General features: G+C 41.4%; 1 protein-coding gene across 1 annotated transcript; it reads left to right on the top strand.

Moving 5' to 3' along the window:
- Positions 1-1,892: 1,892 nt before the first annotated feature.
- On the top strand, positions 1,893-26,538 carry gad2 (glutamate decarboxylase 2; the record flags this gene model as incomplete). The annotated part of the gene is made up of 16 exons (XM_084049053.1): positions 1,893-1,980; positions 2,506-2,568; positions 3,174-3,335; positions 4,716-4,949; positions 6,715-6,805; positions 9,340-9,452; positions 10,278-10,393; positions 10,955-11,034; positions 11,142-11,196; positions 12,119-12,235; positions 17,772-17,836; positions 18,354-18,432; positions 19,568-19,717; positions 20,473-20,580; positions 22,983-23,072; positions 26,365-26,538. 16 exons carry the CDS (start codon positions 1,893-1,895, stop codon positions 26,536-26,538), a joined length of 1,785 nt encoding a protein of 594 aa, XP_083905179.1.
- Positions 26,539-27,035: the final 497 nt, after the last annotated feature.

Below are 27,035 nucleotides of genomic sequence, written 5' to 3'. Positions count from 1 at the left end.
TACTGTAGTCAATTCATCTTGCCATAGGGCTATACAGTTAATTTTGGCACAGCAGCTTATACTTAAATTATAATTGTATCTACACACAGTCAGTGTCATTTCGGTGCCCACACTCACTGCCCATAGGGATCCGTTGCTCTCTTTCAGACACATGGCTGACAGTAGGACATGATGACAAGGTGCTGCAGTGTGATTCAGTCAGAGAGCTTAGCAAAACATTATGTGGCTTGAATTAATTCGTGCAAGACAGACAGACAGACAGACAGACAGAGGGACCTGCGTGCGCTCATGGCGTCTGCAGACCGCCCAATGTTTCTTCTGAGGCAGACAATTATAGCAGTTGCCCCAGAAATAGGACTTGATAGTTGGCTAAACATAAATGCAGGTGGTGAGGGTGGTGTGGGGCAGGGGTTCAGCGGATTGCACCGGAGGGCACATTCAGTGTTGCCATGTCTGCTTATTATAAGTGACTTTCTTTCTGTAAAGTTGGGGCTTGTTTCTAAAAGTGTAGCTGCTTATTTGGGCTTCCATCTTAGTGTCGTTTAAACCAGTGGTTCTCAAACATTTCTATGTCATTTTCACTTTCACCTCCAAATTAATATGTATTTGGCCCACTGCCATGGACCCCCATACAAGATTTGTGTTGTTGACATTTTTCAAAAATATTCCAAAATGTCCCCCTATTTTTCCTTTTTTTCCCCTTCTTTTTTTTAAAAAGTATTCCACATTTTTCTTTTCTTAAATAGCAGATCTACAAGCACACAACTCGTCACGATTTGACACATTGAGAGATTGTAGATCTGCTATTTTCAAATGGCCAATAGTTCTCATTTGGCCTAATGGCAGTCGCTTCTTTTGGGCTTGTTTTCATAGACATGGTTGCTCATTTCTCTCGCAAAATCTGGCAACACGCGGGGGCACAAGTTACAACACAGTTGGCGTCAGTCAAGGAGTCAGTCACGACTCTCGACGAAACTCAGCTCGTCATCAAACTTCATGTGAATCACGCAGGAATGTCTTTGGTGACGTGAAATCATCAGGTTATCACATGTGAGTGGGTGATAGAGAGACTCTCATTTTGACTCCTAGTCTCCTATACCTAAGCATCAATTCACCTCTAGTGTCCTTCTATGCTTCATGGTCTTTAATTAGACAATTGGCAAAAATAAAATATTCGCAATATAAAACTGTCGATAAAAGCAGACGCTGGACAGACAGACAGACAGACAGACATAGGATTTTGTGATTTCCAGACCTGCTTTTACACTTGATCTGCATTCTGCCTCCCTTCATCTCCTGTGAGATTCCACCATTCTCAGGTCAAAGCAGTGTGTGGCTGCAGGCAGTGGCTGCACTCTGCGTTGAAGCGCGCAGCAAAGTGACTCTGAAACGCACAAACGCCCCGCTTCATTCATTCATTCATGCCTCCAGCAGGTGCACCTGTGGGCTCAGCCTCCGGCTAACGGACACCGACAGACACCTGATTTGTCCTTGTGAAGAGAGACGAGACGAATAAAGACGTGGCTGCGTTTTTCTTTAATGCTTTCAGAAGGGCGTCTGTCGTCGAGTCGAATGCTGCTCGGCTGCTGGATTTTCAGCATTCAGGGAGCTTCAGCTTCAGCACCACGTTGTCTCTGAACAGCTCCCACTCAGGGAGGTGCGTTGGATAACAGGGTTCAGCACCACTGTCTCTGAACAGCTCCCCATTCAGGGAAGGTGCGTTGGATAACAGGTTTCAGCACCACACGTCTGTGAACAGCTCCCATTCAGAGAGGTGCGTTGGATAACAGATTCAGCACCACGTCTGTGAACAGCTCTCATTCCGTCTGGATGGGCACCGCTCGTCTCTCTCACAGCTCCTATAACTAGACTACAAACGACAGGCTTTTACAATGGCAGCGCACGGATTTTGGTCTCTTGGTGGAGATAATAATGCGGGGAACCCTACAGCGGTCGCAGGGAACCAAAGCCCCAGCGCGAGTGAGTAGTTTGTTTGTTTTTTTACATCCCTGATCCTTGAAACATGTTTATGTGCCACCAGTGGCATTTCACGGTCGTTTTTTTTTTCAGGTGCCAGCCTCCTCCTCGCATTCCATTTCATTGTTAAAATACCAGACCAGTGCGACCATCACGGGCCTATTAAGCTATAATGTATTAATTCGATGTTAATTATTGTATCGCATGGTTATACGTGCAATAAAACAATAACAACACTATTAATATAGGCTAAGACTATCTGTGTGTTATTCCAAGTTTTGTGCTTGTGGATTGATTGAATACTTTATTTAGCAATTTTCCAAAAAAAATCTCAGAAAGTACAGTTCTATAACAAAGGTCTGCTAAAAAGGATTAAACCCAAGAAAGCACTATATATATGGCTTTGTTTCCATTTGGGTCCTAGCTGTGAATTCAATTCATCGAATTGTGTTTCAGATGTGTAGTGTGATATAAAACGTGAAGCTCCATTATTATTTATCCCAATGTGATATATATGTCTTTCTCCAGCCAGGGCATGGTGCCAGGCAGCTGCCCAAAAATTTCCCGGGGGCCTAGGATCGAAATTATGTGGTATGTTGGTTCTGGAGGGGAGGGAGGGAGGGAGTGTGTCTCCAAGCAATATATTGGCAACTTTTAGTTTTTCCTCCATTGCTATTTGGCTTAATTGTATAGCTTCGATATTGTTTTATAATTAAATCAAATCAATATTTAGGACTGTCACAATTATTGCATAATCGCCTAATCGCAATTATTTGAGATGAAAACGATTCTTTTTTTTTTTACATATTCGTATTCCATGGTAAAAAAATGTTCAGACATTTTCAAGCATTTTCGGGGGGGGGGGGGGGAATGCAGAAATAGCTGATCTACAAGCTTACAACACGTCACTTCGTGACGTGTTGTAAGCTTGTAGATCAGCTATTTGTATATATTTAAGTTATTTATCATATCTGCCCTAACAATTTGTGATGACGAGGCCTAAAAACCAAACAGACATTAAACTTGTATTCATGTGTTAGTGCTCATTGCCAAAAACACAAATAAAATCGTTAATGGCAATTATTTGCGTGACAATTAATCGTCAACTTAAATGTGTAATAATCGTGACAGCCCTATTTTCAACACTATATAAACATATAATATATCGTGTGTTTGATGTGATGTCCATCCAAAAGCTCTACTTAATGTCGGGGAAATGGAAAAAACAGCGGCTGGTGAACAACCGACCCCCAAAGAAGAAACAGAAACCAGGTCGTCTGAGCCATGCGGGTGCAATAAACCTTGCAATTGTTCCAAAACGGCTGATGCTGTCGCTTTCTCCGATCTCTATTCAACAGGTATACAAGAACTCCGTGTTTTTTTATCATCTTTTATATGTCTACTACTAGATCTTAAAGTCTGGGCCTTCCTTGCCTTTCATTGCAATATTCCAAGGGTCACCTTCAGCCATAAAACCCATTGTCATGTCAGCCTGATGCTCTTCAGATGATGCTGCCACTCAATTAACGAGGTCCATTAAAGACAAATAAACGCTTGACTAGTCTGTCGTATATGTTTTTATTCGTCATTATAGGCCGAGATACATTTTTATTGCTAAATTTAAGAGCATGACCCTATATTTTAGACTCTAAAATATAGGGTTCTCAACCAGTGGTCCGGGGACCACCAGTGGTCCTTGATAGGGAGTTCCAGGTGGTCCCCAGCTAAATGATGGAGAGTTGGTAACCAAATGGACCCTAGATTTTACGCTCTCAAGAGCTAAATTATTGTTAAAAATCTGCATTACTTAATTAAATAATTGTTATTTTGATCAACGTTTGCCTGTCGTCTCTCCTATGGTACCAACATCAATACAGCATGGATGGAATTGTGGACAAAATCGTGTCCAACGACAACTAAATATTCCAAGTCTTGGGTCTGAGAGTCTAAATCTCAATAGTGGCTCAAAAACGCCGAATAAAATAATGGACCTTGATATGAAAAAGGTTGAGAGACCACTGTTTTAGAGGCCTAGGGAGATGGTGTGAATATACGACCTAATGATGCGTGTAAATATCTTTAAAAATCCATTATAGCCTATAGTGGAAGACATTCTCCCTAAATCACGATCCCTTTTTATCATCAATTAAGTCAACCCGGAGTTAAATCAAAATGCAAATCATTTCCCGCACCATTTGTTTCACACTAGACCAGTGGTGTAAAGTAACTAAGTACATTTACTCAAGTACTGTACTTAAGTACAATTTTGAGGTATTTTTACTTGACTGGAGTATTTCAAATGTTCAGTACTTTTACTTCTACTCCACTACATCTCGGATCCAAATATTGTACTTTTACTCCACTACAATTATTTGAAAGCTTTAGTTACTAGTTAGTTTGTAGATTTTGATTATTATTACAAAACACACATTAACCACTTCAGCCCTATAGGCCTATACATTTCGGCCATTTGAAAATAGCCGATCTACAAGCTCACAATGCCACTATACGCATTGTGAGCTTGTAGATCTGCTATTTTCAAAAGATTTGTATACATTTGAAAACTTGTCAAATGCATAATGAGTACTTTTATTTCTGGTACTTTAAATACATTTTTGATACCATTACTTTTGTAAATTCCGGACTTTTACTTGTAACGGTAGTATTTCTACATTTTGCTGTATTGATAATTTAACTTAAGTTAAAAAAAAAATACTTTTTCCACCACTGCACACTAGACCTGCTTCCTGCCCTGAACGGCGACACCAAGACAATGACATTTCTGCAGGAGGTCGTGGACATTCTGCTGGCTTACATCGTGGAGTCCTTCGACAGGGACACCAAGGTCATTGACTTCCACTATCCCAACGAGCTGCTCCAGAGGAACAACTGGGAGCTCCAGGACGAGCCAGAAACCCTGGATGACATCTTGATCAGCTGTCGGGCCACCTTGAAATACGCCATCAAAACAGGTATAGCCTACTAATTTAGGCTCCGACGTTATTAAAGGTTTTTCTATTCTTTCCCCTCCCTCCATCCATCGTCGTTAGAGAACGTGACAGTCTCTCTTCTCTGTGATTTATTAAGAGTATAAAAATATAATCGATATAGGCTATCTCTGGCCTGGCAGCGAGAAACCTATTTGTATTCCCCCCGTTTTTTCCCCACTGGGCCTAAATTCCGCTCTTATTCCACATGTTTCCTTTTTTTCCTAAGATATTTATTTATTTATAAATAGCAGATTTACAAGCTCACAGCAGGTCCCATGGCAAGGCGTTGTGGCTTGTAGATCTGCTATTTTCAATTAGGCCTCTCATTTGGCCTAGTCGCTGCTTTTTGGGCTTGTTTTCATGGACCTGCTTATTTCTCTCAGCCTGCCCTTGTTTACAATTATTTCCACCTGAAATAGTGCTTCTTATATAGGATATAATCCAACCAGATAAAGGCCCTTTTGTGAATTATAGTCCAGTTCTTTTTTATTTTATTTTGTATAAATAAACCCAACAGCATGTTTTTTGGGAGTTTTTTTGTGTGTGTGTGTTTTTATTTTTTTTATATATAAATAAACCATTAACGTGTTTTTTTTTTTATACAACCACATTTTCCTTACAAAACAGACAACTGTCTCTATGCCTCTTTGCCTTATGATCATAGCCTTTGTCTTATGATCATAGCCTTTACCATCATAGCCAAAGCCTTTACATGTGGCTTTTATTGGAGGCACCGACCAGATCCAGGGCCAAGTCTATTATAGCCTATGATACGGTCGATTGAAGCACTTAATGAGGAAACGTTTATTATAACAGGGCCACCTGGCCAAAATGTATAATTATCATTATTATCTCCGTTAAAGGAAGAATTTAACGAGTATCTTGAAAATACCACGTTATATGCCACTTCTTAGACTTGATTGATTGATTGATTGAAAACTTTAACAGTTAAAAAAAAAAAAAAGGCACAGAGGTACAGTTTCATACAAAAGGCTGTTAAAAGGATTAAACCCAAGGAAGCCTATATGGCTTGTTTCCATTGGGGTCCTGTGTATTCAATTCAATCTAAACATTTAGAGACAATATATAAACCAAATATTCCGTGTAGGCCTACTCTTACCGAAAATTAGCCTAATATTGTTTGAATAATGTATTAACAGTTTTGCAAGCAGTAGCCTACAGTGGTAGGCCTACAATTATACAATGATCCTAAAATGATAACAGACAAAGCCCTGAGGGCTTGTTTCCATTGTGGTCCTGCTGTGAGTGTGTATTCAATTCATCGAGGCATTTTAAAGACACATGATAATAATATACACGACATTATCAACACTAGTGGTAAAGATTTAGGCTGATCGTTTATATCGACAGTCGACAAAAACAGACATTATGGGCTATATAAAAATAATAATAATGAAATGGTCGTGACATTCTAAAATGTGTAAATACGCTCATTTAACCCATTAAAACTGGGAATGCATCTGTGTTATTTTAGATGTTTGCGTTGGCGTTTGGAGAAAAAAATCGAGCTTGTACATCTGCCATTTTTTTAAAACAAAATTGGAAAATAAATTGAGCTTGTATCTGCTATTTTTGAACATTTATGAAAAAAATAAAACATGAAGCTTGTATCTGCTATTTTTTGAACATTTTGGAAAAGAAATCGAGCTTGTACATCTGCTATTTTTGAACATTTTGGATAAAAGAAATCGTCCCCCTCTAACACAATGTCCCTGTCGCTCATCAGCTCACCCTCGGTACTTCAATCAGCTGTCTACAGGACTAGACATGGTCGGCCTGGCCGCGGATTGGCTGACGTCCACCGCCAACACCAACATGTAAGTGTATGAGGGGGGGGGGGGGGGTTCTGATGGCTGCTGCTTCATCATGATTCCAATGACGATAATAATGATAATAATGACCATGACTTCCCCCTATTATCCTCTGTGTGTCTGTGCAGTGACTGATAGCGGGGCTTTCACTCAGCAAATAAACTGTGTGTGTGTGTGTGTGTGTGTGTGTGTGTGTGTGTGTGTGTGTGTGTGTGTGTGTGTGTGTGTGTGTGTGTGTGTGTGTGTGTGTGTGTGTGTGTGTGTGTGTGTGTGTGTGTGTGTGTGTGTGCGCGCGCGCGCGTGTGCGCGTGCGTGAAGGCTATAGCGGCTGATAATCTGGCAGACAATTGCAGTAGCCTAAATTATCACACACACACACACACACACACACACACACACACACACACACACACACACACACACACACACACACACACACACACACACACACACACACACACATCCCCATGGGGATTCATCACCCATGGGGAAATGTAAATCACCCTAATCTGAACCTAATTGTAGGCTGTGTTGGTAGTTGATAAAACAGTGAGAATTGGCAACATTTCAAAACTGCAAAATTCCTCCTGAATTTAAATAAAAGCCATTTATGGATATAGGTAGGCTTAGACTGTGTGTGTGTGTGTGTGTGTGTGTGTGTGTGTGTGTGTGTGTGTGTGTGTGTGTGTGTGTGTGTGTGTGTGTGTGTGTGTGTGTGTGTGTGTGTGTGTGTGTGTGTGTGTGTGTGTGTGTGTGTGCGTGCGCGTGTGTGTGTGCGTGTGCGTGCGTGCGCCCAGGCCACATATAGGTCTATCCCAGATACAAATGCTGTTTTATGAACAGGCAATTTTGAATTGTATCATTTCTGAATAAACAGTATAACCCTCTGAATGTAAAGTGTATCCTTTACATTAAAAAATAAATAAATAAATTGAATTCCTATCAATCTATCAGATGACTACATGTATAGTTTGGTGCTATTATTATTATCATTATTATTAGATTTATTTATTTAATTTTATCATTTTTTTGTTTTAGAAATATTTTCCTATAACTTCATTATTGTGTCCTAATGCAAGAAAACAATGTTGTGATACTGTATGGCATTCCATTTTATAAATCCACTCATTCTTTAATACTCAGCCCTTATATAGGTTGACCCTGAACCCCTATAACCCTATACTGTAGGTTGCCTTACACAGTGGTGTAAAGTAACTAAGTACATTTACTCAAGTACAGTACTTAAGTACAATCTTGAGGTGTTTTTACTTTACTGGAGTATTTCCAATTTAAAACACCACAGTGCATTTGTGCACCCATTTGGGATGCTGTCAATGCACTGACTGTCTGTACATGCTTCTGAGTTAAATTGACACTGACGGTTGTTTACTGTCTGGGTCGACCCTGAACCTTCATCTTTGATCAGGCTTACAAAAACATCATGTGTCATAACATAACAACATAAGCAAGAAAGGGAAGGGGGGGAAATGCCATGAAACCGCATCTTTTGATGATGAATCATGACATTTAGAATCTCTGTGTGTTGAGTAAAAGTACAAAAGTATTGGTATCTAAATGTACTTAAAGTACCAAAAGTAGAAGTACTAAAAGGTTTGAAAATAGCTGATCTACAAGCTCACAACGCGTCGCATCGCGACGCGTTGTGAGCTTGTAGATCGGCTATTTTCAAATAGCCTCGGAATAAAAGAGGGCTAAAGTGGTTAATGTATGTCTTACAATATAATAATTGATAATTGCAACTAGTAACTCAAGTTTTCAAATAATTGTAGTGGAGTAAAAGTACAACATTTGCCTCTGAGATGTAGTGGAGTAGAAGTAAAAGTACTGCAAATTAGACATACTCCAGTAAAGTAGAAAATACCTGTGTGTGTGTGTGTGTGTGTGTGTGTGTGTGTGTGTGTGTGTGTGTGTGTGTGTGTGTGTGTGTGTGTGTGTGTGTGTGTGTGTGTGTGTGTGTGTGTGTGTGTGTGTGTGTGTTTGCAATTCAACAAATGCCTCCTAAATCCTAACAGTTTTCTGAAAAAAAGAACGCATGTTGCTATATCAGAGGTGCTCAATCAATTCCATGCCCCCCCATATCAAAATATTTGTTTTATAGGGACCCCCCCAGAAGCAAAGCCTTGAGTTAAAAATAAATATATTCAAAGATTCGCACACATGCATTTTAGAATTATTTTTGAATAGCCAACTAATGTGCTTTTACATATATATACAGGTAAAATCTAAAATGATACAGATGCTTTCCCAGTTTTAATGTCATTAAAGGAGTAGTTCACCAAATAATTACCTATTTCCTATAATTACACACCCCATGAAGCATTGAATTCATGGAGATTTTTTTTTGTTTTTGTCACATTCCTAAGCCAATAATTTGATGATAATAATAAAGACCCTAATGTATCTGGTAGGAGACACAAAGGAGACTCTTTGTGTACTTGATAGGAAATAAGTAATTTTTTGGGTATTAAACTATTCCTTTAACCCGGCCCCTGTCATGTCCCCTTTGTGCAACAACTCAGGTTCACCTATGAGGTGGCTCCTGTCTTTGTGCTTCTGGAATACGTCACTCTGAAGAAGATGAGGGAGATCATTGGTTGGACGGACGGGCGAGGGGATGGAATCTTCTCCCCTGGTACGTATAAATATAGGTGACGCAAGTCCCCCCGCCCCTTCTCCCCTCTCTCTCACAGGACAATGGAACAGTCTGCATGCATGAGATGTGTCAATTTGAATTTTGATGACATAAACGGAACGGTCGATTAGCGGGGGGGGGGGGGGGGGTGTCACTTTAGATTTCATTGGCTATTCAAAAATAGCAGATATACAAGCTCATAGCGCGGCACCGAGTGCCGCGCTACGAGCTTGTAGATCTGCTATTTTTTTTTATTGTGAAAATTATGTTTTTATATTTTTTCCAGAAGAATTGTTAGGATTTAGATTTTTTTTAGACGTGGCCTCAGGTCTTATACCTTTTTTTGGTGCAGTTTTCAAATATTTTTTTGCCACATAATCAAATGTATGGTAATGCCTGATGGCTTGGTTCCAGGCTTAAAATCATTTATAGACACCTTTTCGGAAATCTCTACGGGGAAAAATTAATATTTCTTTTTACCTGTGGCATCACAAAATGGCCACCACTGCTATGCCCTATTGTGAGGAAAGCTTTTGCAGAAAATGGCAGATCGAAAAGCTCACATCGCGTTGCATTTCATCGCGTTGTGAGCTTGTAGATCGGCTATTAGTGTTATTGTTTGAGTACATTTTGACACCAATACCTTTGTACTTTTACTCAAGTAGATTGTGAATACAGAACGTTTACTTGTAAAAGAGTATGTCTACATTCCAGTATTGATACTTTTACTTAAGTAAGAAATATGAGTACTTCTTCCACACCACTACCATGTGACAGCAAATCATGTCCGGAGAATTGAGTGGTGTCTCCCCATCTGTCCTCTAGGTGGGGCCATTTCTAACATGTACGCCATGCTGCTCGCTCGCTTCAAGATGTTCCCTGAGGTGAAGGAGAAAGGAATGTCCTCCGTACCCAGACTGGTGGCCTTCACATCCGAACATGTAGGATCCTCTCAGATATTCACCTTTCATCTTAACCCATTAAGACCTGGAACTGTGTCATTTTTGATTTGAGCTAAAAAGCATTATGTTACACTTTGGGCTATTCAAAAATAGCAGATATACAAGCTCATAGCGCGGCACCGAGTGCTACAAGCTCATAACGCCTCGCGCTGCGAGGCGTTATGAGCTTGTAGATCTGCTATTTTTGGCTAAAGTTCTCCTCAGAAAAGGGATGCTAGGGTTCATGTGGTTAAGGGGGAAAAAAATCACACTAAGATTTGGCGGACCCCCTGTAGTAACTCTGAGAACCCCCTAGGGGTCCCGGACCCCCTGTTGAAGAACCCTGTTATACAGTATGTAGTGGGGGGTCCCTGCTTCATCTCTCTTATACAGTATGTAGTGGGGGGTCCCTGCTACATCTCTCTGTCAGCTAAGGGGTCCTTGTTGGGCTGAAAAAAGCGTTGAAGACCCCTGCATTAGCTCCATTAGGTATTCTCCTTCTCCTCTTTTAATCTCTATTTATACTCTCTTGTTTCATTCTCTCGTTCTATTATCTTTCAGAGCCATTTCTCAATCAAAAAAGGAGCGGCGGCCCTGGGCATCGGGACGGAGAGTGTGATCTGCATCAAAGTAGATCAAAGGTATGGCGGGTCTATGATGAACGCCGGGGGAAAGATGAAACACTTAATATCCATAAATTCATTTTTACAAACGCATTCAAGCCTGCTATTCTCCCCACCGTTTGCAGTGGTAAGATGATCCCGGCTGACCTCGAGAGGAGAATACAGGAGGCCAAGCAGAAGGTACGGTTTCATTCTGTGAAATAGACCAATGTACTAGACAAGTAGAAAGGCTGCATTTATGGTAAACACTCCATCAAAACCACCTTGATCATTGAAGAGACAACATAAACTAAAACAGCAGCATCATTATAACTGAATCAATATGGGCTGTAACATTAAAACGCGCTCCAGTTAGCTCCAGAGAACCGCTTAAGAACCGTGTATGATCATTATGTTTCTTTATTACGCGGCTTGGTTGAATGCTTGATTCTGATTGGTCAATCGCTGAATTCAGCTGTGTGTTATTTCTGGATAATGACCAATGGGCTCAATAACAGACCTCTGTCTAAATCAAAGACTCAGAGCACCTGCTTCATATCATTCTGCGCTGCATGATTTTATGATGTATACAACATGACAGCCATGTAAACAAACACACCATGTCGTTTACAACTAAACGTTGCTCTCAAGAATGTTTTTGAAAACATTTGCGAGAAATAGACAATGCAGTAACCAAAAATGTATTCTATTTGATCAACACTTCCTTGTTTTCCGAGGTGATCGTGTTCGCCCAGCGTAACACTTATGGAAAACTGTCATTGCCATAAGCAAAGAAATACTTTGTTTTGTTGTTACTTTTGGATCAATTCATTTATTTATTAAGTAGCAGTGTAATAAGCAGGATGATTCAGGGTGATTAGGCACCTCCGCTACGTGTTGGTGCCTAATAACCCTGTCGGGATTTATTTATCAACAATGACCCGCTACCCGTCAATTATCCTTTGTCAATTATCCCAATGATCGACTTTGTGCCGTTCTTGTGTTTGCGTAGGGCTTCGTGCTTTAAGAACCATGTACAATCATTATGCTTCTTGCGTTTGCGTAGGGCTTTTATGCCGTTCTTCTGTACGATCATTATGTTTCTTCTTGTGTTTGCATACAGGGCTTCGTGCCGTTCTTCGTGAGTGCAACTGCAGGGACAACGGTGTACGGGGCTTTTGATCCTCTCATCGCCATCTCCGATGTCTGTAAAAAATACAACGTCTGGATGCATGTGGACGTGAGTAATAGAGTTGTTCCAATACCGATACCAGTATCGGAAAAGCTACCGATACTGCCTAAAATGCTGGTATCGGTATCAGTGAGTATGCCAGTCAATGCCATTGAATGGCATTGACTGGCATACTCACTGATACCGAATTAATCACATGATGATATGTCATTTATAGCAGTGGTTTTCAACCTTTTTCGCGTCAAGGACCCCCAAATTGACACATATTAGCCCACGGACCCTCATTCGAAAAGATATGCCAGGGACTCAACCATTTTGATTTCTTGGGGGTCCCAATCTACACTGTATCATCATCATTAATGTTCATTTAACTCTGAGAGTGTACAAATGAGAGTGTACATTTGTACACTCTCAGAGCTAGAGACACATAAGGGTCAATTTGGTTCCTAACTATTAGTTTGACTGGGGACCCTCTGGAACCCCCTCAAGGACCACTGGTGGTCCCCGGACCACTGGTTGAGAACCACTGATTTACAGTAATCAATTATTTATCTTTATTTTTAATGCTTCAGTTGATGTTCCACTAGAGTTTTGTATATTTCTTAATTTGTATTTATTCCTAAATCAGTGGTTCTCTAACCTACGATAACCTCTAATACGGACGTAACGCACGGATGTCCAGTGACAATTGGGGGGTAAAGTCCAAGACGATCATGCAAATGTCCAATGTCAAAATCGATAAAATACATCTATGATAGTTTTTATCCAAGGCATTTGGTTCCATTTGTATACCCCAAGGAACAAATTGCAGAATTGCAACTATAGATTTATTCTACACAGGTCGATCATGAGCTACCCATTGGAATTAGGCTGTTTTAGGCACATTAAGTCCACTTCACTTATGTAACTACTTTTAACAAATAGGGTTGTTGTCACGATCACATTGTGCTTTACAGAAAGCAAAGGCACCTGAAAAAAAACACATAGAAAAGAACTTGGGCGTCGTGTGCTCCAGAGATGTGTGTGAGTGAGTGAGTGTGTGAGTGTGTGTGTGTGTGTGTGTGTGTGTGTGTGTGTGTGTGTGTGTGTGTGTGTGTGTGTGTGTGTGTGTGTGTGTGTGTGTGTGTGTGTGTGTGTGTGTGTGTGTGTGTGTGTGTGTGTGTGTGTGTGTGTGTGTGTGAATGACTCATGGCGACGGTCGGATCTGGTACGTGGTGCGGGGATGCTTGCATGTCTAAATGTGGGTTGTTAGTTACATCACATGGCGTGTATAATTCACTCCTACTCCTCCGAGTACTTCAAGTGGCATTTAGCAGGGACATAATGTAGACACGCAGATGAGCAAGCAGCCCTCTGCTCTGACAAATGGAATATATGTGTCTCTCTCTCTCCTCCGCTGCTAGCGGTCGACCTAGATAGGAGCCATTTCCTCTATCTAGCGCTGCTGGAGGAATGGGAACAGAGGCCATAAATCATCCCCTCCTCCTCCTCCCCTTGACTTCACCATCATGGCCTCTCTCTCTCAGTATCTATTAATGAAGGTGATTTAGACTTGACAGAGGGTGGGGGGGGTGGAGGGGGGGGGGCTCTATTAAGAGACATAAACATCCTCGCCTGTCATTTTTCACCCAGCTCAGAAAGGGAAAATAAATGTATGTGTTCCAAGGGGGCGTCCTTCTATACCGCACGTGTGTGTGTGTGTGTGTGTGTGTGTGTGTGTGTGTGTGTGTGTGTGTGTGTGTGTGCGTGCGTGCGTGCGTGCGTGCGTGCGTGCGCGCGCGCGCGCGCCCCACATAAACTATGTATTGGGACAGTAGTATAGTTAAAATGTATCATTTACTTATTTGAAACACACAGACAATTCTATCTACGGTATCTATCCGTGATTCTAACATAGGCTAAGCCAGGATTTATCATTGTAATCATAATTTTAACCCATAATCTGCTATAAGGGCCAAGCCTTTTAGGTTTTTTTTGTCAGATGGTGGATATCATATTTTAGAATTTGGAGGGAAACTCTCCACCTCTTGTGTTACTGGATTGTTTGATATATTGAACGGTTTGCCGATTGCACAGAGGTTTACAATGACAGTTAAAAGGATAACACAAAAAGCCCTAGGGGCTTGTTTCCATTGTGGTCCTGTGTGGTTCCTTTGTACTGTTTTTATTCGCACAATAAAAACAGTACAAAGGTAGCATTTTTAAAAGACACAGAAATAAGTGCAGGTGAGAAAGGAAACCCATATATGGCTTATACAAGGCTCTCACCTAAAATAATAAACCATTAGTAGGTTAAACATAATAATCAAACGTAAGACACGACAAACAACAAATACTTTGTGTGCAGTTGAACGTGTGGGTGCGTGTGTCTTGTGTGTAAGTGTGCGCCTGTGTGTGTATGCACGTGTCTGCACATGTGTGTCTGTGTTTGTCTATGCAGAAGTAGGGCTACATTATATGGTAGGAGCAAGTGGAGAGGCTTGATTCATCAGGCTGGCCCTCAGTCTATGTTTAAAGTCACTGAGTGAAGTTCAAGTTCAAGTATTTATTTGCCATTTCAAAACAAGTTTGATAGGAAATTGTCTTGGTCATTCCTCTCACATACAAGACAGCACAAAAAACAACAACACAAAAAAACAAAAACAAAAAAACAACAAAACAGAACCAAACAACCCTACAAACAAAACAACATCCAGACAACAGAACAGCAGGAACAATGTAAGCTGCAGCTTTGGCACGTGTATACAGTACTGACAGTAGAAAGGGCTTAGTGCAATTCAAGTATGTAGCATTTTAAAGTGCAAGTGAAGAAGAGGAGTTGGCGATAACTATGTATGTATTCCAGACTAAAGAACCTCTGTCTTTAATGGAGAACTGGCTACTGGCGAGTGGTACGGCTGAAGGATGGAGATTATCGTATTATGCTGCGAGGCGTTGTGAGCTTGTAGATCGGCTATTTTCGGCAAAGTGGGGGGAAAAAAGCAGACCAAGTACAGAGTGAAAGTTTTTGACGGTTTAAGTCGTTAGATGTCTGAAAATACACATTAACATGAATCCAACATCTATGAAAAGCTTTAATATGCAACACAATTTCATGTAATATATAGTGGGGGTACCTGCTCCATCTCTTTCTCAGTTAGGGGGTCCTTGGCCTCAAAAGGCTGAAGACCCCTGATCTAGTAATCATGGACTTGCGAGTTGGTCTTAAAATATTCTTTGAAAGGTGTAGGTGTACCCGGAGCCATCCCACCCTAGCATAATGAGCAGGGTATAGCTGCTTTTATCCTGAGCAGATGTTTGTGTTGATGATTCATATTTGATTATGGGTTGTGTCGCACAACCAAGCATAAAGGTGTGACGTGGGTTGTGAGTTTGTAGATCTGCTGGTGCACAACTACGTGTAAATGAGGCTTCCTGCATAATATAACGGCCGGGCCAGTGAGGCCACTGTAAAAAATCTATTCCAGTAAAGCTCTTACCACCCTCCATGTTGTCCTGTTATAATTCAACATGGCCCATAGCCTGAAGCCAAGTCCTATTTATAACATGTCTGATTCTCAGTGGTGTAAAGTAACTAAGTACATGTACTCAAGTACTGTAGTATTTACTTTTGCACCAATTTTCACGATTTTTCTAAAAATAGCAGATCTACAAGCTCAAATCGCGGCACTCGGTGCCGCGCTATGAGCTTGTATATCTGCCATTTTTGAATAGCCAAAGAAATCTTAAAATGACACAGATGCTTTCCCGGTCTTAATGGCTTAATTGAAGACCATCAAACAGGTTGGGAGGTGACTGTTTTAGTAGCATCAGTGTTGAATGTTTTATCCTTGGTACATATGCATTGTTGAACATTGAAGGACTGCAAATAATATTTTAAGCATGTTTATTAATTTGTTGAAACTGATGTTGAATTTATTGTGGGTCACCTGTGCCTCCTCTGCAGTGCTGGCAATCCTGTTAATTGGAAGGTGCCAAGTACTGTGGAGGAGGAGGGGTATTTGATTGCATGGGTTAAGATAAACGTTGTTTTTGATTGTCTTGTGAATGTTTTGGGCCCCAGAAAGTAATATGACGTTGATGGTAAAAGATGGTAATTGTGTAAAATAACTCATGGGCCTTAGTTAGTCAAATTTGAGTTAGTGAGTTGCCAATTACTAATTGTTAATGGTTTGTCCCACCTGCTATAAAGAGGAGGCTCCAGTTAAAGAGTGTCAGTTGAGCTTGGGCTAGAGGCCAAGTAACAACAACAGCAAGGGAGAGCTGCCAGGGCTTTAATGGAAGGCATCAGTGGCGTGCACAGACATTTTGAGGGGCATGTGCTCAAGTAAATTATACTTTTTTTTGTTTACTTGGTCTGCTCTTTTTTCCCTCTACACCTATACCTCTTTGCCAAAAATAGCCGATCTACATGCCCACAACGCCTCGCGCTGCGAGGCGTTGTGGGCTTGTAGATCTGCTATTTTTGGCTAAAGTTCTCCTCAGAAAAGGGATGCTAGGTTTCGAGTGCTTATGGTAAAAAGAAAAATCATATCACATAAAGATTTGGCGGACCCCCTGTAGTAACTCTGAGGACCCCCTAGGGGTCCCGGACCCCCTGTTGAAGACCCCTGCTGTAAACTGAAAAAAAGGGCACTTCTGGTCAAGAGGGCAAAGGGCAGATGCTCTAGCACCACCTAGAGTCTATCTGTGCACGTCCCTGGAAGGCATAGTCTGATTTCAGTTATCTTGAGTTCTTGGTTTGTTGTATTTTCTTAGTTAGCTTTCAAGTGTTCATTTCCGTTCCCCACATTCTTGGAATGTTCATTTTGGCCATGTTCATTTTTTGTCAAGTTTGTTGTCTCGTCTCTGCCTAGGAGCACTGTTAAATTGCGCTGACTTGGTCAGCGAATTGGTGTCTGTGAAGGTAAATAAATACCAAAAAAGAAAACTGCATCCTGGACTGGTCCGATTTTTGGAGCCTTGGCCGTTCGGGCAACTTTACAGAGTACTTTTACTTTTGGTACTTTAAGTATATTTTGATGCCGATACTTTTGTAATTTTACTCAAGTAAATGTTGAATAGCTGACTTTTACCTAACAGAGTATTTTCTATATGGTGATATTGATACTTTTACGCAAGTATAAAATGTGAGTACTTCTTCCACCACTGTGGCCAGGCCCAGTGGCGATTCTATAGGGGAGGGGGGCAAGAGGGGAAATCCCCCCACCCCCCCCCCCCTGGCAGCTGGCCGATTTCTTTTTCATTATACATTTTTTTTGTTTAAATTATAAAAAAAAAAAAAAGCCAATATCTATGGATATATATGTACATATATGCAGGCGGACAATTTCGAATGTCACATATATGATAAACATTTATGTTGCATATATAAAAACATATATGTTCATATATTTCCTTTGCCCCCCCCCCCCCCTTGCTGGCAGAGGCAAAAATCCCCTATGGCCAGGCCACTGTACAAAGTCTATTCCAGTAAAGCTCCTACCCCCCCCCCCTCTGTTGTCCTGTTATAATTCAACATGGCTTGAAGCCACGTCCTATTTATACCATGTGTCTGACTGTCATTTGTCCTGTTCTCCTGCAGGGGGCGTGGGGAGGAAGTCTCCTCATGTCCAGGAGGCACCGGTGGAAGCTGGACGGGGTTGATAGGTCAGTGTCATCAATGTCACGTGTACAGTGAATCGTTGTTGATGTTTTGTATATGATTGATGGGAATACTGTATATACTGTATAATAGCAGTGGTGTAAAGTAACTAAGTACATTGATTATTATTGTAAAACATATTAACCACTTCAGCCCTATATATATATTTCGGCCATTTGAAAATAGTAGATCTACAAGCTCACAATGCATTGTGAGCTTGTAGATCGGCTATTTTGAAAAGATTACTCTACCTTTTATGCATTTGAAAACTTGAAACGGGAACAGTCTGCATAATGAGTACTTTCTACTTTTGGTACTTTAAGTACATTTTGAAACCAATACTTTTGTACATTTACTCAAGTAAACTTTGAATTCCGGACTTTTACTTGTAACAGAGTACAGTATTTCTACATTGCAATATTGATACTTTCACTTAAGTAACAAATGTGAGTACTTTTTCCACCACCGATTGATGGGAATAGGGAATACTATATAATAGAATTGTTTCTATTCCATTTCCAGGGCGAATTCAGTAACATGGAACCCACACAAGATGATGTCGGTTCCTCTGCAGTGTTCTGCCCTGCTGGTCAGAGAAGAGGTACTGATTGATTGAATGAATACTTTATCAGTCAGAAATGTAAACAGTGCGTGGTACAGTCAGACATTAAGGCTAAAAGGATAACACAAAAAAGTTCTGGGGACTTGTTTCCATTGTGGTCCTATGTATTCAATTCATCAACATGTCATAAAAAATAACAGAACAATACATGTCATCAATAAATATAAAACACTATTATGTACAAAGGAGAAAACGGAAAAACGTTGGCAGAGAATGTCACCTCACCTCCTTTCTATGGGAATTTACATTTATCTTCCCTTGTGGTCTCCTGATAGATGATTTTTTTTCAAGACAGTTTTGACAGAAACTAGTGTTACACATCCTTTAATGGATGGTTTCAGGGCAGTCACATTGTGGTGGTAGAGCAGTAGAATGAGACATTTCCCATGTTTGTTCTATATTTAGGTAGTACTACCAGATCGTACTGTAAGGTTCATTTTACATCTAAGCTGCCCACACAACCTAATGTGATGTGATTGTATTTATGAATTGATTTGATATGAGAATTAATAGCATGGTATACACTGTGAAGCAATGTGGAGTGACACGATATATGCTCTATATGCACAACAATGTGGAGTGGCACGATATATGCTCTATATGCACAACAATGTGGAGTGGCACGATATATGCTCTATATGCACAACAATGTGGAGTGACATGATTGAAGCTGTACTGCTTTGTGGCGCCACAACAGGGTTAGGATTTAGGCCTGATTACAAATTCAAGCACTGTTCATACAGTAACATATCGTTGCTGTCGTGCAGAAACCTCTCATCGCCATATTTGAAGTTTTTGTGTTGTGTAAATGTATGACCTACTTGATCACACTACAACTACAGCATCACACGAAAAGTATGAAAAATGGCAGATCTGCAAGCTTGAAACGCAGTGCGAATCGACACCTTTTGAGCTTGTAGATCTGCTATCTTTGCTATTTTCGAATTTGAATCCTGAAAAGTAACGTGTTTCCACTTGACAGAGACGATATATTGAACATATCAGTATATTATTTTATAAACCATATTCTAGATTGTTGATTCCATTGCCATAAATCTGCATGTTCAACTCTGTCCCATCATCACATTAATATATAAACATTGTGTCTCAACAGGGTCTGATGCAGAGCTGCAACCAGATGCATGCATGCTACCTGTTCCAGCAGGACAAGCACTACGACCTGTCCTATGACACCGGAGACAAGGCCCTGCAGTGTGGACGCCATGTGGACATCTTCAAGCTCTGGCTCATGTGGAGGGCCAAGGTAGGCACTGGGCAGGCATGGCATCATTTGAGACACACAGGCACTCTAACTAAACATACACAGATCTAGCCTTCTAGAGACCAGTGGTTCTCAAACCTTTTAGCTGGAGATCTGCAAGCTCACAACGCGTCGCAATGTGAAGCGTTGTGAGCTTGTAGATCTGCTATATTTCCAATCTTTTTTAACTATTTTTTTAAAGTTATTTTTTAGTGACCCAATGACCTTTCCTTTAGCACCACTCTATGTCCAACATGTCAACTCACAATGTTACGTAACATAAACCATTCGTCAAAGTGGGGTCCGGGGACCCCCAGGGGTCCTTGAGGGAGTTCCAGGGGGTCCCCAGCTAAATGATAGATAGTTAGGAACCAAATTGACCCTTATGGGTCTGTAACTCTGAGAGTGTAAAAATGGAACCAATTGAACCCTAACGGGTCCATTTGGTTCCATTTGTACACTCTCAGAGTTAAATTAACATAGATTTGACTATAGAAATTGGGATCCCAGAGATAGAAATGCCATTAAATGGGGGCCCGTAGCCTAATGTCAAACTGGGGGTCCTTGAAATGAAAATGGTTTAAAATCACTACTAGAGCCTTAAAATCTTCTCTAATGGGGGTCCTTGGCATATCTTTTCAAATGGGGGTCCGCGGGCTAACAAGTGTCAATTTAGGGGTCCTTGACGTGAAAAAGTTTGAGAACCACTGACATAAACACAGTACACACAAAAACACTTTTTGCATTTCCATTGACAGGGTACCATTGGTTTCGAAGCCCAGATTGACAAGTGTCTGGAGCTGTCAGAGTACCTGTACAACAAGATCAAGGACAGAGAAGGATACGAGATGGTCTTTGATGGGAAGGTACGTTAACGTTGATTTTTATTTTATTTTACTTATTGTAAAAAACAACAACAAAACATTACACTAACCTAACCTAGCCACACAGTCACATACAGTAATCAAAGTGCAATGTTCAGTGGTGGAAAGTAACTAAGTGCATGTACTGCAAGTACGGTAATTAAGTACAATTTTGAGGTATTTTTTACTTTACCGGAGTATTTCCAATTGTCAATACTTCTACTTCTACTCCACTACATCTCAGAGGGAAATATTGTACTTTTTGCTCCACTGCAATTATTTGAAAACTTCAGTTACTAGTTACTAAAACAATTTCAGTACTTCATGCACCACTGTACTTCAATTGCCTGTTTATTCAGTGTCACTTAATGGTTGACTTGACTGACAAGCAGTGTGCTATTGCTTTGTGTAGGATGAATGGTCTTTTTCCCCCCACTGGCTGTGTCGATAATGTGTTGCTATTATGTTCAATGAATGGCATAATAGCCCCTAATTACTCATATCCATATGAATAGACCGGTTTCTGAAATATCCCCCACCCAGAAAAAGAGCAACCCCCTCTACCCATCCCCCCTCCACCAAAAAAAGACAGGAACACTTAAAAAACAGAGCTGCTTGAATAGCCAGAGTCATTTGAAATGAAAGGTCCTCGATGATGTTTTAAGCAGTGTTGCCATGTCCGCTTTTTATGAGCGACTTTGGGCTTGTTTTTCTGCAAAGTTGCAGTATAGTTGCGGGTTTTTTGGGGGGCTTCTTTCTGAAGTTCAGTTGCTTATTTATTTTGTTGTGAAATATTTTCATGTCATGGACCCCTAAATGAATATGTATTTGTCTACGGACCTCCATCTGAAAACGTATTGTGCCAAATATTTCACATTTTATTTCAGTACTCTTTTGAAAATAGCGGATCTACAAGATATAACGCATTGTGCGCTTGTAGATCTGCTATTTTCGAATAGCCGATGTACACTAAGTGCTCATGTGGCCCATAACAGTCGCTTACTTTTGGGCTTGTTTTCATAGATAGACCTGGTTGCTTATTTCTCTCGCATCTGGCAACACTGGTTTTAAGGCTCATTATTTTCCCACTTATTGAGACACAATAATAAGGGGTCAAAACACATCAGAGTCCAGAGGAGTGAGGCCCACTCCTCTGAGCTTCGGCCCAGGTGTTCGGTTGGCCCAGATAATCATTGCATCAATTTAAATGTATAGAGTCCAGCAGACCTGAACCGGCCCAGCTGTATGAATGGCACTGGTACGCATGCATGGCCGGTCATCCATTGGTAATGAATGAATATAATCAACCTCTAGCACTAGTGGTTCTCAACCAGTGGTCCGGGGACCGCCAGTGGTCCTTGAGGGGGTTAACCTATGAGGGTAAACCACATGGACCCTTATAGATCTTTAACTCTTGAGAGCGTAAAATGAAACCAAATGGACCCTTATATGTCTTTAACTCTTGAGAGCGTAAAATGAAACCAAATGGACCCTTATAGATCTTTAACTCTTGAGAGCGTAAAATGAAACCAAATGGACCCTTATAGATCTTTAACTCTTGAGAGCGTAAAATGAAACCAAATGGACCCTTATAGATCTTTAATTCTTGAGAGCGTAAAATGAAACCAAATGGACCCTTACGGGTCCATTTGGTTTCATTTTACGCTCCCAAGAGTTCAATTATTGTTAAACATCTGAATTACTTAATTTACAAGAAGTCTTAAACAGGTAGAGAATGTAGAAGAATTGTTATTTTGATCAACGTTTTGCCTGTTATCTCTCCTAATGGTAGCAACATCAATACAGCATGGACTTGTGAACAAAATCTCATCCAACGACAACAACATATTCAAAGTTTTGGGGTCTGAGAGTCTAAATCTCATCAAACGGTGGTTCTGTTCCGTGGCTCAATTGCCGAACAAATAATGGACCTTGATATGAAAAAGGTTGAAAACCACTGGACTGGCATGACGGCCAGTGCACGAATGCAGTCCCTGCCACATACTAACGTCATGTCCCGGGGGGGTGTACTGTACTTTTACATCAAGCTGCCTCACACTAAGGAAACAGGAGAGAGATACTGTAGGCTCCTGCCCTATATGGGCCTCAGAGCTCGGCAAGGCTTACTTATCCAATGCAAAACAAAAAGGGCAGCATAGAGCACCGAAGTCTAACATCCCTGGGCGCTATATAGAGGGCGCAATATCCCCCTGGGTCACGTCAGCGTAATTGTTTTGTATTGGATTTTCCCAGAGGGGGGAATCTTAGATCGCGTCATATAAGAACTGTGTTCCAGAAATAAACAAGTGTGTGTGTGTGTGTGTGTGTGTGTGTGTGTGTGTGTGTGTGTGTGTGTGTGTGTGTGTGTGTGTGTGTGTGTGTGTGTGTGTGTGTCCTCATCACAGCCCCAACACACCAACGTGTGCTTCTGGTACCTGCCACCGGGGGTCCGCTACTTGGAGGACAAAGAGGAGAAGAAGAAGCGTTTGCATAAGGTGAGATATACGAAACGCACGTACGCACGCACGCACGCACGCACTAGGAAGACATTATGCCATTTGAAAATGTCAAATGGCAGTTCATTTACCACAAAAATGGCAAAAAGCTAGAATATGGACAAAGTTGTTTTTTGCCCGACAGCAACGATATCTAACACAGGACAGGGGCCAGAGGTCAGGGGAGGAACAGTAGTGTACAAGAAGCTTGTCATTGACGCAGTCATTCAGAGGTGCCTGCGGGGCCACGGGGCCCTCAGCAGTCATTCAGAGGTGCCTGCGGGGCCACGGGGCCCTCAGCAGTCATTCAGAGGTGCCTGCGGGGCCACGGGGCCCTCAGCAGTCATTCAGAGGTGCCTGCGGCCACGGGGCCCTCAGCAGTGGGAGGCTACTAATCGACAATTAATACCAACAGATGGTGCTGTATGCTAGCCATACAAAGAACTCTCTCTCCATGACGCTTCCTCCACCCTGGGCCTCTTTAGCCTTCTCCCTCTCTCTCTCACTCTCTCTCTCTCTCTCTCTCTCCCTCTCCTTCTCTTTCTCTCTTGCTCTCCCTCTCATTTTCTTTCTCCCCCCCTCTCTCCAAAAAAGCAAACATATAAATCACTGTGACCTCTGTCATTGCGCGATGATCTGATCGAGAGGTTCCTTTCTTGTTTCCCCAAAATCTGCTTTTAAAAAGCAGCCTGGACACGCTTCACTGGACTGAATGTTTAGCCAGCTTGCTCTTTTTACACACACACACACACACACACACACACACACACACACACACACACACACACACACACACACACACACACACACACACACACACACACACACAGACACACACACACACACACACACACACACACACACACACACACACACACACACACACACACACACACACACACACACACACACACACACACACACACACACACAGGGTGACATTGACAGTCTCACACAGTGATGTAATGTTTCCCATTTAGCGCAATTAATAGCCCAGAGAGGAAGGAGGCCCACATGGGACAAACGACACTCCTCCATGTCTATTACTTTTAAAAGCAAACTGGAGGGATGAGGGGGAAAACAGAGAACATTGACAGAGGATTTATTTGAGGGGAAAATTTGCAGCTGCTGATTTATTGTTATTTTAGCTCAAATTGTATCCTTGCCAACTGCAACAGGACACCTGCAACAGATTTCAGAGGAATGGGTGCAATTATGATGTGATGAGAACTATGTACCAGCTTACAGTGGTGTAAAGTGACTAAGTACATGTACTCAAGTACATGTACTTAGGTACACTTTTGAGGTATTCTTTTACTTCTACTCCACTACATCTCAAAGGCAAATATTGTACTTTTTACTCAACTCTAATTATTTGAGAACTTTAGTCACTAGTTACTTTGAAGATGTTGAATATTATCGCAAAACATACATTAACCACTTCAACTCTATATTGGCTATTTGAAAATTGCAGATCTACAAGCTCACACAGAGCTTGTAGAGCTGAAATTTTCAAAAGATTATTTTATACATTTGAAAACGTTTTGCATACAGTAGACATTCTGCATAATGAGTACTTTTTACTTTTGGTACTTTAAGTATATTTTGAGGCCAATACTTTTGTACTTTTACTCAAGTACTCGTACTCAAGTACAGTATTTGAGTAAATGCACTTAGTTACTTTACACCAGGGGCCTTCAACGTTTTCAGGCCAAGGACCCCCTAGCTGAGAGAGAGATGAAGCACGGACCCCCTACTCTATATTGTATAAAATTATGTTTCAGATTAAAGTTTTTTTTTACTTAGTCTGCTCTTTTTTCCCTCTACACCTATAGCCTCTTTGCCAAAAATAGCCAATCTACAAGCTCTCAACGCCTCACAGCGTGAGGCGTTGAGAGCTTGTAGATCTGCTATTTTGAGGCGTTGAGAGCTTGTAGATCGGCTATTTTTGGCTAATGTTCCTCTCAGAAAAGGAATTCTAGGGTTGGTTCATGTAAAAAAAACTAAATCCTATCACACAAAGATTTGGCGGACCCCCTATAGTAGCTCTGAGGACCCCCTAGGGGTCCCGAAACCCCTGTTGAAGACCCCTGCTTTACACCACTGCACTTCACTAGCCAGTGCAGCAACATCCCTCATCTGTCATTCATTCCAAATAAAAAGTCCTCCAGCAAAACGTAGTACAGTGTATGGCCCCGCACCTTCGCTCAGGCGCACCTCCTCACCGAGGCTCAAGGCCACTTCTGTTGAGGCGCCTGCCTTGTTGTCAACGCCAACACTTTTATTGAGTCCAAATGGTCTGCGGAGGAATCCGCATTCCTTCAGCGTCAATCAACATGGAACATAAAAGGCTGCCCTGGCTGGCGGCTGCCCAGCCAATCCAGTTGCAGGAAAACAATGACATTTTCCAGAAATCACAGACACACACACGCATGCATGCACACACACACACGCGCGCACACGCAGAACGACAGACAGAACGATTGACAGACAGACAGACAGACAGACAGACAGACAGACAGACAGACAGACAGACAGAGAGACAGTTACAATATCGGTGGTTCTCTAACTTTTTAATTTCAATGACCATCATAAGAGTGCACAAATGGAAGAGTGCACAAATGGAACCAAATGGACCCAAAAGGGACCATTTTGTTCCATGTGGTTCCATTTGGTTCCATGTGTGCACTCTCAGAGTTACAGACCTGTGTCTCAGAGTTACAGACCTGTATGTCATTGTCTCAGAGTTACAGACCTGTATGTTTCAGAGTTACAGACCTGTATGTCTCAGAGTTACAGACCTGTATGTTTCAGAGTTACAGACCTGTATGTTTCAGAGTTACAGACCTGTATGTTTCAGAGTTACAGACCTGTATGTTTCAGAGTTACAGACCTGTATGATGTTTCAGAGTTACAGACCTGTATGTTTCAGAGTTACAGACCTGTATGTTTCAGAGTTACAGACCTGTATGTTTCAGAGTTACAGACCTGTATGTTTCAGAGTTACAGACCTGTATGTTTCAGAGTTACAGACCTGTATGTCTCAGAGTTACAGACCTGTAAGTTTCAGAGTTACAGACCTGTAATGGTCTATTTGGACCCCCTATAGGAATTGTTAAAGGGAATCGTTAAGGAATCGGACCATTAAGAGGGAATCGTTAAAGAACCGGAATCGTTCAAACCCCAAAGGGTCCCAACCCTAGGTGTCAGCAGTCAAACAACGAATTGCCAATCATCGTTCACGAGTAAAAATGCTAATGTATTCATGTTTGTGTCACTGTGTGGCGATCAGGTGGCTCCGGTCATCAAGGCCAGGATGATGGAGTACGGCACCACCATGGTGAGCTACCAGCCCCAAGGGGACAAGGTCAACTTCTTCCGCATGGTCATCTCCAACCCGGCCGCCACCTTCGAGGACATCGACTTCCTGATCGAGGAGATCGAGCGACTCAGCCAGGATCTATAAACTGACTCATCATCGATCATCTCACCAAAACACATCCTGTCCCTGTTTTTTCCACCCCTAGACGGATGAAATGTTTGTCGTGAATGTACTGGTAATATATTTACATTTTTTTGGTCTTTCTTTCCTCCGAAGCAGTGGTGGAAAAAGTACTCAAATGATTTACTTAAGTAAAAGTACCAATACTGCAATATAAAAATACTCTGTTTCAGGTAAAAGTCCAGAATTCAAAATTTATTTGAGTAAAAGTACAGAAGTATTGGCATCAAAATGTACTTAAAGTACCAAAAGTAAAAGTACTAAATATTTGAAAATAGCAGATCTACAAGCTCACAACGCGTCGCGATGCGACGCGTTGTGAGCTTGTAGATCGGCCATTTTCAAATAGCCTATGTATAAAATAAGGCTAAGGCTAAAATGTATGTTTTATAATGTAATCATTTATATCTGCAAAGTAACTAGTAACTAAAGTTTTCAAATAAATGTAGTGGAGTAAAAGT

The sequence above is a fragment of the Gymnoscopelus microlampas genome, assembly GCF_963454915.1.
Source record: "Gymnoscopelus microlampas genome assembly, chromosome: 22".
NCBI classification, from domain to species: domain Eukaryota; kingdom Metazoa; phylum Chordata; class Actinopteri; order Myctophiformes; family Myctophidae; genus Gymnoscopelus; species Gymnoscopelus microlampas.
The sequence above is the reverse complement of the archived record's forward strand: the minus strand, read 5'-3'. Positions and strand labels throughout refer to the sequence as shown.